Source organism: Suncus etruscus, chromosome 20, assembly GCF_024139225.1.
Source record: "Suncus etruscus isolate mSunEtr1 chromosome 20, mSunEtr1.pri.cur, whole genome shotgun sequence".
Lineage (NCBI taxonomy): Eukaryota > Metazoa > Chordata > Mammalia > Eulipotyphla > Soricidae > Suncus > Suncus etruscus.
The window spans coordinates 29,806,842-29,824,000 of record NC_064867.1 but is presented as its reverse complement, the minus strand read 5'-3'; the positions used below and the strand labels follow the sequence as shown (position 1 = coordinate 29,824,000).

The window sequence follows — 17,159 nt, the reverse complement described above, 5'->3', positions numbered from 1 at the left end:
AGAGAACCATATGGGATGCCCAGGATCGAATCCAGGTGCATCCAGGTCTGCCATGTCCAAGGCAAACACCCAACTGCTATGCTATTGCTCCAGCCCCAGGGCAAATAATTTTCGAGTACAGAGCTAGGAGTAATATTTGAGTGCTGCCGGGAGTGCTCCCTCCCTCCCCCCCCCCCCAAAAAAAAAAGAGCTGGAGCATGGGGCTAGAAAGACTGACTGCATAGCTGGGAAGATACTTATCTTTGTCTTGCACGCGGCCAACTGGGGTTTGATCCCTGGCAACCCATAGGGCAACTCACGTCTCATTAGGAGTAATCTCTGAGCATAACCAGGAGTAAATAAACCCTGTGTGTCCTGGGTATGGGCCAAAATCTCCCACCCTCCCATAAGGCAGATTTAGAACCATTTGGAGGGTCCTGTGGGCCTATTCAGCAGAAGTCATGAAGAGCAATGCAGGCACAGGAATGGCATCTGAACCACACTATGGGCCAGAGCATGTGGGAGAAGAGAACAGCGTGGAGGGGATGCTTTCTTTCTGTGTGGTGAATGGGTTTAGGGCGTCTTGAATGAGGCACAGGGAGGTGACAGTGGTTGGGATCACATATAAATTCAGGGGCCTGTGGAAACCAGATGGAGACATACGGTAGACCTGAGCTGGGGAGAAAGAAGCAGGAGGGGGATTAAAAAGGAGGTGCCCGGGGGCCAGAGAGATCGCACAGCAGTAGAGCGTTTGCCTTGCATGCAGCTGAGCCGACAGACAGATGTATGTTCGAATCCCGGCATCCCATATTGTCCCCCGTGCCTGCCAGGAGTGATATCTGAGTACAGAGCCAGGAGTAACCCCTGAGCACTGCTGGGTTTGATCTAAAAACCAAAACAAAAAAAAGAGGTGCCCTTTACCATAGGACCTGAGGGGGTGGCCCATCACCTCTCCCCAGAGAGTCTTCTAGGGCACATGTGGCCCTTTGGTCTCCTTGTCCTGTCCCATTAGGACCAGGCAATGTTTCTGCTGCTCACACGTTCTGTCTGTCACAGGTGGTGGTTGTCCAGGCCATCAGCGCCCTTTGCCAGAAGTACCCTCGCAAGCACGCCGTCCTCATGAACTTTCTGTTCACCATGCTTCGGGAAGAGGTGAGAATGGGGGCACTCGGGGTGTTTGAGGTGCTCGCCTCCTGGTACAGGGAGAGAAGGGGCTCGGCACTTCTTCCCGAAGGAATCCAGCCATCCTGTTAACTGGATGAATTTCCTTGTGCCTGGTGCCCATAAAAAATTGCTCCTGGGTGGAAAATAAACATACACCAGTTCCTCAAAGTCACAGTAATAACTATACTGTAATGACGCATGCTGGCTGGCTTTCAAGACACAGTGGGTGCCTGAGTCTAACGGGCAGCTGTCTTCAGGAGCCGTGGCCTTCAACCCCTGGGCTGTGATCACTGCCAAACCACACATGTCAAACCACTGGTGAGCAGACATGTCTGTGCCATGCCAGGGGTACAGCTTCTCGTGTAACTGATACCCATAATGTATTATTGGTTCCATTTTTGTTCCTGGTTTGAGTGGGTGACTCACTTATATAGACTACCTGTCTTGGAGGTTTTAACAAAATTGCTTTTATTTAAAGGTACAAAAGTGCTTGTGGAGGAGTTGTGGTCTCCAGGCTTTTTTGTCCCAAAATAGCCTCTGGTCCCCAGCATTAGAGGACTCGTTATCTCTGTGTCTTGGAATTCTTCCATGAGTAGGAGGAGGGAGGAAGTAATAGTGGTTTGCGGGGGCTGTCTGTCAGCTGAGATCCAGCACTTGGAAGAGACTATGTGGTATACATAGGTCTGGGCTCGTCCAGACAGCAGTCATTATTTTCTTCCTGTTACAATAAATCAGCCAGAGAGACAGCCCAGGGGACAACCTAGTTTGATCCTTAAGCACTACCCTTGGTCCCACTGCACATGGTCTCCTGAGCACACAGCCAGGATTAAGTTCTAAGCATGCCAGGTGTATCCCCAAAACCAAAATAAATAAGAGACCTGGAAAGGTAAAGTGACCTGCCGAGGGGACGTGACTAGAAAGATCCAAACCTACATGATTTGGACCCAAAGCTTGGCCCAACACCTTTGGGAAAACTGGTTTGGATTGAGAGCTGAGTATATCGCTATGGCTCCTAAGACTACCAGCCACTGGAATTCTGCTTCTAGAAGCATCTCCTGCAGAAAGACTAGTCCTGTGGGTGGAGCAGCTATCCCAGGGTCTCCTGGCCCAGACTGGATGGGACTTGCCAGCATCAGTGTGTGAAGGCTGACAGTGGCCCCAGCAGGCAACAGACATACATCATCCTGTCTCCTTCCAAGTGACCTGAGATCCTGCTGCAAACAAGAGTTACTTGGGGGGCCCGGAGAGATAGCACAGCGGCGTTTGCCTTGCAAACGGCTGATCCAGGACCAAAGGTGGTTGGTTCAAATCCCGGTGTCCCATATGGTCCCCCTTGCCTGCCAGGAGCTATTTCTGAGCAGACAGCCAGGAGTAACCCCTGAGCACCGCCGGGTGTGACCTAAAAACCAAAAAAAAAAAAAAAAAAAGAGTTACTTGGGGGCCCGGAGAGATAGCACAGCGGCGTTTGCCTTGCAAGCAGCCGATCCAGGACCAAAGGTGGTTGGTTCGTATCCCGGTGTCCCATATGGTCCCCCGTGCCTACCAGGAGCTATTTCTGAGCAGACAGCCAGGAGTAACCCCTGAGCACCGCTGGGTGTGACCCAAAAACCAAAAAAAAAAAAGAATTACTTGGATTGTCCCATTTTAAATCTTTCAACTTCCTATTCATTATTTTAAAAACAGGGAAAAAGCTACCCCCAGATTTCTTTGGAAACAGTTGTCAGCTGGGGGTTTCTGTTTTTTGAAAGCTTGCTTTTTTTTTTTTTTTTTTTTTTTTTTAAATGATGCTATGGATTGAACCAAGGATGGTTTTACTGCAAAGCTGGGAAGAAAAGTTAAGACCAAAAATGCTTCTATGAGGGGCCGGAGAGATAGCACAGCGGTAAGGCGTTTGCCTTAGACACAGAAGGACGGTGGTTCGAATCCCAGTATCCTATATGGTCCCCCGAGCAATTTCTGAACATAGAACCAGGAGTAACCCCTGAGCACTGCCGGGTGTGACACACCCCCCCCCAAAAAAAAAAAAAAAAAACGCTTCTATGAAACTGACGTTGAAGCCAGAAGGGCCTCAGTCAGCTTGCTTCATTTTCTATAGAAAGGCAGCAGCAACTGGAAAGCCAGGTTCTCCTTGCCGTGTGTGCGTGTGTGTGTCTGTGTCTGTCTGTCTGTCTGTCTGTCTGTGTGTGCCTTGGTGTCCCTTGCCTTCTGTTTGGATTGTGTGTGTGTGTGTGTGTGTGTGTGTCTGCCTTGATGTCACATCCCCACCCCCACATTTGCTCTCTTTCCGATATGCTGCCTCTCACTCAGCTGCGTCCTTCCCCCGTAGGGTGGCTTTGAGTACAAGCGAGCCATCGTGGACTGCATCATCAGCATCATCGAGGAGAACTCAGAGAGCAAAGAGACGGGACTGTCGCACCTGTGCGAGTTCATCGAGGACTGCGAGTTCACTGTGCTGGCCACGCGCATCCTGCACCTCCTGGGCCAGGAGGGGCCCAAGACCAACAACCCCTCCAAGTACATTCGCTTCATCTACAACCGGGTGGTCCTGGAACATGAGGAGGTCCGGGCAGGTACGTCTGAAATGTGCTCATCTTGCCCCTTTACTGCTTCTCCAGAAGGCACCTAAGGGTCACAGGCGGTGACTGTCCCAGTCTCCCAAGCACAGTGTTTTGTTATATTGTAAAAGGGCCTGAAGTATTAAATTATGTCTTTTTTGGTGGGAGGCACCCTCAGTAGTTAATTCCTGGCTCTGCACTCAGGAATTACTCCTAGAGCGCTCAAGGGACCATATGGGATGCCAGAGATTGAACCTGGATTGGCTGTATGTAAGGCAAGCACCCTATCTGCTATACTATTGCTCTGCCCCCTCCCTAAAATGAACTCTTAACTGAGTGTACAATTCAGTGTGCAGTGTCACACTTAATCTTATTTTGGTCGTTTTAGTTTTGGGGTCTCACCCAACGGCACTCGGGTCTTACTCCTGGCTCTGTGCTCAGGGATTATTCCTGGCCATGCTGTGGGACCATATGTTGTACCTTGCAAGACAAAAGTCCTACCCACCGTGTTATCTCTCCATCTTTCTGATTTGTATGATTTTGGTTTATGGAGCACACTTGGCTTAGCACTTGGGAGAACAGATGGTGTCAGTGTTCAAACCTGCAAGGACATACTCTAGCCCAGGGGTCCTCAATTTTTTTTAAACTTGATTGATTGATGGGCTGTTGGGCCACACCCAGAAATGTCCTGGCTCTGCACTCAGAAATTGCCCCTGCCAGGCTGGGGGTCCATTTAGGTGCTGGGAATTTAATTGGGTCCCGCCTATGTTTGCCACATGCAATGTAAATGCCCTACTTACTGTTGTGCTATCCCTCTAGCCCCATGTCCTCAAACTTTTAAAAATGGAGTCAGTTCACTGTCCCTCAGACCACGGGAGGGCCAGACTATAATTTAAAAAATAAAAACTCTGAACAGGGGACTAGAGCAATAGCATAGCGGGTAGGGTGTTTGCCTTGCATGCGACCAACCCAAATTTAATCTCCGGCATCCCACATGGTCCCCTGAACCTGCCAGGGTGATATCTGAGTGCAGAGCCAGGAGTAACCCGAGTGCTGCCAGGTATGGCCCCCAAAAAAAACCAAAACCAAAAACAAAACTAAATGGGAACAAATACAATATTTAAAATGAGGAACAAGTAAGGTTAAAGCAATAACTTACCAATATTTCAGTGGGAACTGTGGGCCTGCTTTTGGTAAGCCATAATTTGAGGACCCCTGCCCGAGACTGAGAGGGAGACAAAAAGGAGGAGGAGAGTCAGAGTGGTGCACATCCCACACGTGCACACTATGGGCCCAGGACAAGTGGCTGCTAAAAAGGACAGGCAGCAGTGGCAAAAGCAACCAGCAGGTCGGATAAATGTCATCAGCAGGCTGTGGTTTGAGGAACCCCTGCTCTACCTCTTTGAGTCATCTCCTCTGCTTTTTGACTTTGTTTTGGGGCCACGCCTGGAGCTCAGGTTACTCCTGACTGCACTCAGAAAATGGGGGGAATTGAACGCAGGCTGTTTGCAAAGCAAATACCCTACCTGCTATACTGTCACGCTGGCCCTGACTTTTTTTTGTTTTTGTTTTTGGGTCATACCTGGCAGCGCTCAGGGGTTACTCCTGGCTCTATGCTCAGAAATCACCCCTGGCAAGCACAGGGGACCATATGGGATGCCAGGATTCGAACCACCATCCTTCTGCATGAAAGGCAAACACCTTACCTCCATGCTATCTCTCCAGCCCCAACTCTTTTTTTTTGTTTTGTTTTGTTTTCTGTTTTTCGGGCCACACCCGTTTGATGCTCAGGGGTTACTCCTGGCTAAGCACTCAGAAATTGCCCCTGGTTTGGGGGGACCATATGGGATGCTGGGGGATCGAACCTCGGTCCTTCCTTGGCTAGCGCTTGCAAGGCAGACACCTTATCTCTAGCGCCACCTCGCCGGCCCCTCCCTCCCCCTTTTTTAATTCACTCTTCTCTTTTATCAGCAAGTATTTGATAGCTTTTTTTCTTGTACTTATCTGATCCTGACAGCATTTGTATGGGGAAGCCTGCTCCTGGGTTAGGGCCAGCTCCTGTGGTCTCCTCACACTTCATGCTAAAAGCAGCTCTTGGAGCGATCCGTATAGGCAGTCCCTTCCATGACCAAGGCAGGAAGTTAGGCCAGAGCAGAGCCAAGACCCTCCCATAGCCACTTGTTGCCTCCTGCCTCGGAACTGCGGGCTCCAGGCTTTTCTAATGAAGCCATCTATGCCATCTGTGCAGTATAGGTGCCCGGGTGGCCAGCAACACACCAGATAATTCCATGTGTTTCCTGAACAGGCGCTGTGAGTGCCCTGGCTAAGTTTGGAGCCCAGAATGAGGAAATGTTACCCAGCATCTTGGTACTGCTGAAGAGGTAAGTTTGGGGACAGTCCTCACTCCCCTTCGTCCTGCTGAAATGAAGAGGGGAAGAGAAGTCAAGTCTACACATTATATAAAAATATATAAAATGGGTTGGAGCTGTAGCACAGCGGTTAGGGCACTTGCTTTGCATGTGGCCATTTCAGGCTCGATTCTTGGCATCTCACATATTCCCCCAAGCCCACCAGGAGTGACCCCTAAGCACAGAGCCAGGAATAAGTCCTGAGCACAGCTTCAACCCTGTCCTATCTCTCTGATCTCCATCATCATTATTTATTTTGATCATTTTCACATATGCAGTTGGAGACTGGAGATCATCTCTCTTGAGGGGGAAAGGGTAGAGTCCCAAGACAGGAATATGGCCGCCTCCCATAATCTTAGGGACCTTCTGTGCCTGCACTCCCTGGGGGTAGCCTCTGAGGATGCAGCTGTCAGAGATTTGCTTCCTCTTGTTCCATGCTGAGGCCTCCAAAGGATTCAAGGGCTCTTCTCACACCCTGTGCTAGGGACCCCAGTCAGGAAGGTTTTATGTTGTGGCTACAGGTGTGTGATGGATGATGACAACGAAGTCCGGGACCGTGCCACCTTCTATCTGAGTGTGCTGGAGCAGAAGCAGAAGGCCCTTAATGCAGGCTACATCCTGAACGGTGAGTGACTGATTCCGAAAGCAGAGTCCATGGTACTTGATCCTTTCCCGTGTCCCTCACATAGTCCTCTATTCCCCACACCTGTCCTGGGAAGGAGGGTATTGGTGAGAAAGCTGAGTTCAAGGGCGGTGTTGTTTCTGCCCCAGATCTGGTGTTCGTGCTATCCCCCTGTTCTGGTGAGTGACAGCTCCCCATTTGGCTTCCAGGTCTGACTGTGTCCATCCCTGGTCTGGAGAGGGCTCTGCAGCAGTATACACTCGAACCGTCAGAAAAACCCTTTGACCTCAAGTCTGTGCCCCTGGCCACTGCGCCCCTGGCAGAGCAGAGAGCAGGTAAGCAGGCCTGGCAGCTTCGGAATCTGGATAAACTGTCTGTTTGAGGTGGAGGGTATATACTTCCTAAGTCCTGTTGCAGGGAACAGCTGTCCACAAATTTGCACACCCACGCACACACGCTTTTACTCATTCTCTCATATTCTTTGCTGTGCAATGAGAGGCAAGAAAGATGCCATCTCAAGTTATTGCACTGCATCCATACCACTGCCCCATCCCTGGTGTGGCTGGTCACCATGTGTGCTTGCCCCTGCAGAGACCAGCCCCATCACAGCAGTCAAACAGCCCGAGAAAGTGGCGGCCACCCGGCAGGAGATCTTCCAGGGTGAGTAGCGGACTTCATAAACCAAGTGCTCAACTCAACTAGGGTCTGGCTGTTCTTACAGAGTTAAGAATTGGAATTGATGCAGCTGGAGAGATACTACAGTGCATAGGGCGCTTTCCTTGCATGCAGTTGACCAGGGTTTGATCCTGGTATAATATAGGGTCCCCTGAGCACCACCAGGAGTGATTCCTGAGTGCAGAGCCAGGAGTAATCTCAGCTGGGACTTTAGGACATTAACTGCTTCTGAGGCCTTTTACAGCACAAGGGAAGAAAGGATTCGTGGGAAAGGAGCACAGGTGGGCGGAGTCTATACATCTCAGGAGTACCATAGACCTTGAGAACTGGGAATGAGCAGTCAGCCATCCCCTGGCAGGTGCAAATCATAAAACCAAATTAGGGGCTGGAGAGATAGCACAGCGGTAGGGCATTTGCCTTGCATGCGGCCAACCCAGGTAGACGGTGTTTCGATTCCCAGTATCCCATATGGTTGGTTCTCATAACCTCTCAGGAGTGATTTCTGAGTGCAGAGCCAGGAGTAGCCCCTGAGTGCCGCCAGGTGTGACCCAAAAGCAAAACAAAAAAAAAGAAACCAAATTAATGTGTGGCCCGTGGATTTCAGAGCAATTGGCAGCCGTGCCAGAGTTCCAAGGGCTGGGGCCCCTCTTCAAATCCTCCTCCGAGCCAGTGGCCCTCACGGAATCAGAGACGGAGTACGTCATCCGATGCACCAAGCACACCTTCACTGACCACATGGTTTTCCAGGTGAGCCAGGGTGCCCGGAGGGAGAGTGGTCCCGGCTCTGATGTCCGGCCATTCAGGACCTGGGTCACTTCCAGCATAGGTCTCTGCCTCTTGCACCCTGGACCCCACTGACCCATGAATGTCCATGTAGAGCAGGGGTCTCAAACTCAATTTACCTGGGGGCTGCAGGAGGCAAAGTCGGGATGATCCTTGAGTGCAAAGTCAGTAGTAAGCTTTGAACATTGGGGGGTGTGACCCAAACAACTAAAACAAAAAAAGATTCCTCTAGGGCAGGGCCAGAAAATCTTGTACAGAGGGCCGGAAACGGCCCGAGGGCCGAGAGTTTGAGACCCCTGAAGAGACAAATGGGGACCGAGTCATTGGGGTGAACGAGGCCACCTCTTTGCTCTTCCTTCCTCTGGAACAGGCTTAGAGTAGGCGTGAGCTCTGAGAGCTTCTTCTCTCTTCCCCACTTCAGTTCGATTGCACGAACACGCTCAATGACCAAACTCTGGAGAATGTCACGGTGCAGATGGAGCCCACTGAGGCCTACGATGTCCTCTGTTACGTGCCTGCCCGGAGCCTCCCGTACAACCAGCCTGGCACCTGCTACACGCTGGTGGCACTGCCCAAGGAAGACCCTACAACTGGTGAGCCCCTCTGCAGAGGCCCCACCAGCCTCCTGGGAGCCCCAGGGATGAGGCTATAGGGGTAGATTGTGGTCTAGAGCTGTGTCTTTCTTTCAAGCTTCATCACAGCTGGAGATCATCTCTCTTGGGGGGGGGCAGAGGGTAGAGTCCCAGGATAGGAATATGGCCGTGCCGCCTCCCATAATCTTAGAGCCCTTCTTGTGCCTGCATTTCCAGGGGGTTGATTCAAGAGGAATCAACTCTTGATTCCTGCCCTCAGAGTGTCAAAAATAATTGCAAAGTTGGGGTTGAAGTGATAGCACAACAGGTAGAGTGTTTGCCCTGCACACAGCTGACCTGATTTGATCCCTGGCATTCCATATAGTCTCCCCCAGCCTGCCAAGGTGATTTCTTAGAATGGCTGGGTATAGTCCAAACCTTCCCCAGGGGGGAAAAAAAAAAGGCAATTAACCTTTTCCCTTTCTAGGAGCCTATGGGGGCATCCCCCTCTGTAGAGCTCCCTCAGCTCCTATGACTAAGCTCATGCAGATTCTAAGAGGTAGAACCCAGGTACTCTGATCTGTAGAGTGGGGTCCCTCTGTTGTGCTGAAAATACCAAATCTGCTCACCTTGAATCCACCAGCAGCTCTTCTCCAAACCCAGCTGTGGGGCTGCCCCATCCAGCAGCATCTCTGCTTCTTGCCCCTGAGGGGATGCCTTGGGGCCTGACCTTCTTCAAGGGACGCCTTCTATCCAGATCCCAGGGTGGGGGTGGCCTGGCTATTGCTGTGACCCTGGGCAGCTGTGGTTCGCTGCCCTATGCAGGAACCTTTCCCTGCAGTACCCAGAAATTTCTTTTTTTTAGGGGGGTGGTCTGCATGACACTCAGGGGTCTGTGCTCAGAAATCGCTCCAGACTTGGGGGACCATATGGGATGCCAGGGAATCAAACTACGGTCTGTCCTAGGTTATCATGTGTAAGGCAGATGCCCTACCGCTTGCGCCATCGCTCCGGCCCCACAGTACCCAGAACTTTCTTACCATTGAGCCCTTGTCATTTACAGTGTCCTGCACATTCAGCTGTGTGATGAAATTCACTGTCAAGGACTGCGACCCCACCACAGGGGAGACGGATGAGGAGGGCTACGAGGATGAGTATGTGGTAAGCAGCAGTCAGGAGGTGGGGTTCTTGCCAAGATGCATCGCTCATGTCTGGTACTGAGAACCACGCTGAAAGCACTTTCTGGCTGTTTTTTGGCTTTATGGCTCTCAGTAAAGAAAAACCATTTTTCATAGTGCAGAGAGCTGGCTCAAAGGGCTAAGAGCAAGTTTTGTTTGCATTTGTACTTGGGGCCCAGGTTCCACCATCCCGTGACCACTGGGAGCGACTTCTGAACAATCTGCCAGGAGTACTCCCTATGGATTTTTTGAAAGCTGCCTGGTGTGGCCTGTGTTCCCCCCACCCCACCCCATTTAAAAAGGAACATTTTGGGGGGAGTCCACACCTGGAGGTGCCCAGAGGTTACTTCTGGTTCTGTGCTCAGAAATTGCTCTGGCAGACTCGGGGCTCCATGTGGGAATCAAACCTGGTTCCGTCCCGGGTTGGCCACATGCAAGGCAAATGCCCTACCACTGTGCTATCACTCTGACCCCAAAAAGCAACTTTTTTGTTTGTTTTTTTTTTGGCTCACACCCGGCGGTGCTCAGGGGTTACTCCTGGCTGTCTGCTCAGAAATAGCTCCTGGCAGGCATGGGGGACCATGTGGGACACCAGGATTCGAACCAACCACCTTTGGTCCTGGATCGGCTGCTTGCAAGGCAAACACCGCTGTGCTATTTTTCCGGGCCTGCAACATTTTTTTTAACTTGAAAAAAAATGCATGTAAAATAAATAAATAAAAATAAATGCATGCATGTGGTCACATACCTTTACAAAGTTGTGAAACTGTATTCCTGGGGCCGGAGAAATAGCATGGAGGTAAGGCATTTGCCTTGCATGCAGAAGGCCAGTGGTTCGAATCCCGGCATTCCATAGGGTCCCCTGAGCCTGCCAGGAGTGATTTCTGAGCATAGAGCCAGGAGTAACTAATCCCTGAGCGCTGCCGGGTGTGACCCAAAAATAAAAATAAATTAAAAATAAAAAACTGTATTCCTAAAATGTACAGTAAATGCTCTGGGTTTTTCCCCCTTCTGTTTGATTTTGGATGGGGTGTCAACTTGAAGTGCTCAGAACTTACTCCTGGCTCTGCATTCAGGGTTCTTTCCTGGAGTCGCTGGGGGACCATATAAAGTGCCAGCATGTGCAAGGCAAGCATCCTGCCCACTAGACTATCATTCTGGCCTCTAAACATTTTTTTTTTTTTTTTTTTTTTTTTGGTTTTTGGGCCACACCTGGCAGTGCTCAGGGATTTCTCCTGGCTCTGTGCTCAGAAATCACTCCTAGCAAGCTCAGGGAAACATATGGATGCTAGGGATTGAACATAGGATGGCTATTGTGTTATCACTCTTGCCCCCTCAACTTAGTTTTTTAAAAATAGAAAAAAGAGGGCCCGGAGAGATAGCACAGCGGTGTTTGCCTTGCAAGCAGCCGATCCAGGACCAAAGGTGGTTGGTTCGAATCCCGGTGTCCCATATGGTCCCCTGTGCCTGCCAGGAGTTATTTCTGAGCAGACAGCCAGGAGTAACCCCTGAGCACAGCCGGGTGTGACCCAAAAGCCAAAAATAAATAAATAAATAGAAAAAAGAGGGATCAGAGGGAATATAGCGGGAAGGAAAGTTTGATCCCTAGCACTCTATGGGGTTCCTGATCTCCATCAGGAGTGATCCCTGAGCACAAAGCCAGGAATGACACTTGAGCATCACCAGGTGTGCTCCCCGCCCCCAAAAAGACCTAAGTTCTATTCACTTATTTATCCTTCCACCCTCAAAAAAAGTCAGGGCTCAGTGAAGAACAGTTGGATAATTAAATGGGAAGCCTTTATGTACAAGGATTCTGTGTCAAGTTCAGGGAAGACACAGCTGAGATGGAGATGGGGTTCACTTGTGTCTCGGGCCAGATACAGGTGTGTGTGGTTGTGGGAAGGTTATGCTGCATCTCAGGAGTGATGGGACAAGGGAGACAGGCATGTCTGAGTGTCCCCAGCACAGTCCCCAGTCCTTGGCAGGGCACTCAGCTGGGACAGGAGCTTGTCATTGTTATCCTGAGTACTTGGGTGAGGATACTTTGCACATAGTGCTGGACTGTGAACACCTAAGGCCAGTTGCTGTGTGTCCCTGTGGCAGGCACCATGCTCAGACCTTCGCTAGCATTGGTGGAGCTTGTGCAAGAAAGACTGAGAGGGGAGCTGGGCACCTAGGCCTAATGGAGCCAGGCTGTCCCCCCACCCCCAGGATGCCTTTCACACCCATCTCTCTCCAGTTGGAAGACCTGGAAGTTACTGTCGCTGATCACATCCAAAAGGTCATGAAGTTGAACTTTGAAGCAGCTTGGGATGAAGTTGGGGATGAGTTTGAGAAGGAGGAGACATTCACCTTGTCGACCATCAAGACTCTTGAAGGTAAAGCTCTGGCGCTCTTGCCTGCCAGCCTCACAAGATCCCAAGGCCACTGTCTGCGTTCAAATGTTTGTTCCCATTACCCCTTCTCACTCCTGCCCCTGTGTTTAGATGCCACTTGTTAAAAGTCTATCAGATGTGGGGGCTGGAGAGATAACACTGCAGTAGGGCGTTTGCCTTGCACCCAGGACAGAAGGTGGTTTGAATCCCCACATCCCACATGGTCCTCTGAGCCTGCCAGGAGCAATTTCTGAGTGCAGAACCAGGAGTAACCCCTGAGCACTGCCAAGTGTGACCCCAAAACAAACAAAAAAAAAAAACAAACAAAATCTATCAGATGGACTGGCACAATAGCACAGCAGGTAGGGTGTTTGCCTTGTACATAGCTCTTCAGAGTTTTGACACTCCTTAAATCCCCTGAACCTCCCCAAGGGTGATCCCTGATTGCAGAGACAGAAGTAAATCCTGAGCACTGCTGGTTATAACCCCAAAACAAAAAATAATGGATTGGAGAGTTAGCTCAAAGGGCTAAACAAAAACTTTGCAGATGGGATATCCAGGTTTGGCCCTTGATACTGCATGATCCCCTGAGCTCTGCTCAGAGTGATTACCCGGACTGGCAAGCACAGAGCTAGGAATAATCCCCTAGCACCACCCAAAATCAAAATAGTAAATTGTATATTTTGGTTTTGTTTTGGGGCCAAACCCAAGGACACTTGGGTTACTCCTGACTCTGGCAGGCTTGAAGGACCTTATGGGATGCTGGGGATCGAACCCAGGTCAGCTGCAGGCAAGGCCCTGCCTCTGTGTTCCCACTGTGCTATCACTCTGGCCCTTAAAACCAAAATTGTAATGAAATTCTCAGAATGGGGTTTGGGGCCAAGGAGATAGTATAGCAGGTAGGGTACTTGCCTTGCACAAGGCCAACCCAGATTTGAATCCCGATATCCAAAAAGATCCCCTGAGCATTGCCAAGGGTAAACCCTGAGCACTGCTGGATATAGCCCAAATATATAAAAAAGGGACTCAGGGGCTTCCGAGGTCAACAACAAAGGGAGTCAAGATTGCAGTTTCATGATGCTGGGAATTCTCTCTTGTTGCAGAGGCTGTGGGCAATATTGTGAAGTTCCTGGGAATGCACCCTTGTGAGCGGTCAGACAAAGTTCCGGACAATAAGAACACACACACGCTGCTGCTGGCCGGTAAGGAACTTTCCAGCAAGGAGGAGGCCTCTTGCAGCTTCCTGGCACTGATCCTGTTGAGGGTGCTCAGAGTTCACAGGGTGTAAAAGTCTCAATCTGTCTCTCTTCTTCCTCTCTCCTCTCTCCATTCTCTCTTCTTCCTCTTTTGTACTAATTGCATCCACACTGTAATGTACCATCAGCGCCAGCCATCTCCATATGGGATGCCGGGGAATTGAACCCAGGTCTGTCCTGGGCAGCCGAGGCAAGGCAAACGCCCTACTGCTGTGCTATCACTCCAGCCATCCACCTTTCACTTTCATTTTTTTTGTTTATTTTGTTTTTTGGGCCATACCCGTTGACACTCAGGGGTTACTCCTGACTGTGCACTCAGAAATCACTCCTGACTTGGGGGACCATATGGGACGCTAGGGATCAAATGAGGTCCATCCTCGGTCAGCCGTGTACAAGGCAAGCACCCTCCCACTGCACTACCACTATGGCCCCTCCACCTTTCTTTTTTTAATGGCGCCCAGAATGCTGGAGCAATAGTGCAATAGATAGGGCACTTACCTTACATGTAGCCAACCTGGGTTCAATTCCTGGCACCCCATTCGTGCCCCCAATTCTGCTCAGAGTGATACCTGAGCACAGACCCAAGAGTTAAACTCTAAGCACCTCAGGGTATGATCCTCTTCAAAAAAAATTGACCCATAGGATCAGGGGAGGTTTTGCAGTAGGCTGATCCCTGAGTGCAGAGCTAGTAAGTATGACCCAAAAACAAAAAAAAATGAAAGGCAAGTGCCTCTTCACTGTACTGTTCCTCCAGCCTCACTCCCAGTTTATTTAAAAGCAGGTTTCAGGGACCAGAAAGTTACAATGGGTAGAATGCTTGCTTTGCTGACCTGGTTTCAATCCCTGGCATCCCATGTGATCCAAGTCTACCAGGAGTGATTCCTGAGTGCAAAGCCAGGAGTAACCCCTGAGTACCACAGGGTGTAGCCCAAAACAGAAACAAAACCACCACTACCACAAAAGGCAGATTTCATTGGAATGGGGCGGGGGAAGGAAGAATGCAGAAGTATGGGATGGGGGTTATTTTTTTTGTTTGTTTGTTTTTATAAAGCAGATTTCATGGGCCAGAGCGGTAGCACAGCAGTAGGGTGTTTGTCTTGCACTTGACTGACTTAGGATAGACCACGATTCGATCCCCCAGTGTTCCATATGGTCCCCCAAGCCAGGGGCGATTTATGAGCACATAGCCAGGAGTAACCCCTGAACATCACTGGTTGTGGCCCAAAAACAAAAACAAATTAGATTTCATACCAAATACATAGCTCTGTAGTCGAGCACATGCTAAGCATAGATTTGATTCCCAGCACCTAAAGAAAATCTTTGTTTTTTGTTTTGTTTTGGTTTTGTTTTTTTGTTGTTGTTTTTGGGTCACACCTAGCAGCACTCAGGGGTTACTCCTGGCTCCATGCTTAGAAATCGCTCCTGGCAGGCTCGGGGGATCATATGGGATGCCGGATTCGAACCAATAACCAAGAAAATCATTTTTAAATAAAACAAATTCCAGATAGAGCATTTTGTATGTAAATGTTTCTCTCTCTCTCTTTTTTTTTTTTTTTTTTTTTTTGGTTTTTGGTTTTTGGGCCACACTCAGTGACGCTCAGGGGTTACTCCTGACTATGCACTCAGAAGTCGCTCCTGACTTGGGGGACCATATGGGACGCCGGGAGATCGAACCGTGGTCTGTCCTAGGCTAGCATGGGCAAGGCAGAAGCCTTACTGCTTGTGCCACCACTCCAGCCCTGCTCTGGCTGGAATGTAAATGTTTCTATATCTGTATGTTTCTCTCAAAGAAACATACTTTCTTACATTCATACTTTCTTACAAACATACTATCAAACATTCTTTCTTAAAGGGAGAGTGATGGGGATCTGGGGTAGTAATACAGTGGGCAAGACACTTGTCTATCATTCCTCAAGCTTTCTCATGAGTGATTCTTGAGATCAAAGCCAAGAGTGATCCCCCAGCACCACTGGGTGTGGCCCCAAGAAAACAAAACAAAGAAATGAAAGAGTTTATTTGCCAAATATTTATACACAGCAGGAATTGTGCATGAGTGGCCTGCTGCTCACAGCTGGCTGCCCTCACACCCGGAAACAACCTCGGCTGGCAGGCACTTGCACTGCGGTTTGGGAGGCCGGGCGCAGGGGCTGCCCCTGCTTAGATCAGCCAGCCGTGGTGGTATCTAAGCCACAGATCCGAGCTCCACTGAGCTGGAAATGTCCTTTGGGTGTTAGATTCTCCCCGTCATTGGTGTCCCTGCAGTGCAAGGCGGTGGAGTGACTGACCTCGCTCATGAGTTGCTCGCTTAGGGGCTGGAGCGATGGAGCAGTGGTAGGGCATTTGCCTTGCATGCGGTTGACCTGGGACAGACTGTGGTTCGATCCCCTGGAGTCCCATATGTTCCCCCAAGCCAGGAGCGATTTCTGAGTACAGAGCCAAGAGTAACCTCTGAGCATCACAGGGTGTGGCCAAAAACAAAATCCCAAAAAGAGAAGTTGCTCATTCACCCAGTTACCCTGGTTTTAAAGGCCCTCATCAGCCGCTACAGACCACCCCCTCTGCTCTGCAGCCATCCACGTCTGTGCCTTTCTTTCCTTCCAGGTGTTTTCAGGGGCGGCCATGACATCCTGGTACGCTCCCGGCTGCTGCTTTTGGACACGGTCACAATGCAGGTGACAGCCAGAAGCTCGGAGGAGCTGCCAGTGGACATCATCCTGGCCTCTGTGGGTTAAGGGGTGACCTGCACAGCCTGCCTCTATCTATCCTTCCTCAGCCAGTGAAGCCATGCACTTCTCCCTGAGCCACTGTCTTCAAATCCATTATAAATCATGGACGACTTTTTTTCTTTGCTGTTGTTCAACTTAACCCCTGCCCCCAGTCTTTTTTTTTTATATATATAAATATATATAATGGGATGATTTTAGCGTGGCCTAGACCTGGCTGCCTTGCAGAAGAGACATTGCCAATGAAGAAAATGCTCAGACCTCCTCTTGAATTGACCCACAAAGAAGCCATCTGATCCCTGTAAATAAATCAGCATGTATTTAGTTGAGACTCGTGATTAGGGGCCGCCTTTGTTTGCATTGTTGTTCTTACAGCTGCCCTCCTTTGATAGGAATCCCTCTCTCAGGAGAGGAGGGACAGTAGCCCGACATTTTTACAATCCCCTTTTACAGGAGATACATGGAGACCCTGAGGGTTTGAAGGAGATTGCCTAGGGGTGTTCTCTCCTTTGGGGCTGGAGTGGGGTGTGCCTGGAGTGGGACAGCACTTTCAGCCAATTCAGTGTGGGCTCCAGGGGAAGAACAGCCTCCAAAGCCCCAAAATCTCCCAGCTGCGCTTCTCAGTTCGAGCCAGTTGGGTTTTCTTTGCCAATTTTCTATGTGAAATCCACCTGCGAGCCTATTTTTTCTTTTTGTTTTGTTTTTTTTTGTTTTTTTTGTTTTTTTTTTTGTTTTTTGGGCCACACCCTGTGACGCTCAGGGGTTACTCCTGGCTATGCGCTCAGAAGTTGCTCCTGGCTTCTTGGGGGACCATATGGGACGCCGGGGGATCGAACCGCGGTCCGTCCTAGGCTAGCGCAGGCAAGGCA

At 50.0% G+C, this 17,159-nt stretch overlaps 1 protein-coding gene across 1 annotated transcript in view; it reads left to right on the top strand.

The window, feature by feature from the left end:
- The window catches only part of COPG1 (COPI coat complex subunit gamma 1), a 28,383-nt gene extending 12,021 nt beyond the window's left edge, over positions 1-16,362 (top strand). Inside the window, exons 13-24 of the mRNA XM_049766502.1 lie at positions 1,036-1,131; positions 3,470-3,713; positions 6,004-6,079; positions 6,628-6,731; positions 6,938-7,063; positions 7,320-7,388; positions 8,008-8,150; positions 8,608-8,779; positions 9,822-9,919; positions 12,176-12,314; positions 13,415-13,513; positions 16,169-16,362. Coding sequence (XP_049622459.1) covers positions 1,036-1,131; positions 3,470-3,713; positions 6,004-6,079; positions 6,628-6,731; positions 6,938-7,063; positions 7,320-7,388; positions 8,008-8,150; positions 8,608-8,779; positions 9,822-9,919; positions 12,176-12,314; positions 13,415-13,513; positions 16,169-16,299 — 1,497 coding nt within the window. The 3' untranslated portion in view covers positions 16,300-16,362. The remainder of the gene's footprint in view (positions 1-1,035; positions 1,132-3,469; positions 3,714-6,003; positions 6,080-6,627; positions 6,732-6,937; positions 7,064-7,319; positions 7,389-8,007; positions 8,151-8,607; positions 8,780-9,821; positions 9,920-12,175; positions 12,315-13,414; positions 13,514-16,168) is intronic.
- The last annotated feature ends 797 nt before the right edge of the window (positions 16,363-17,159 follow it).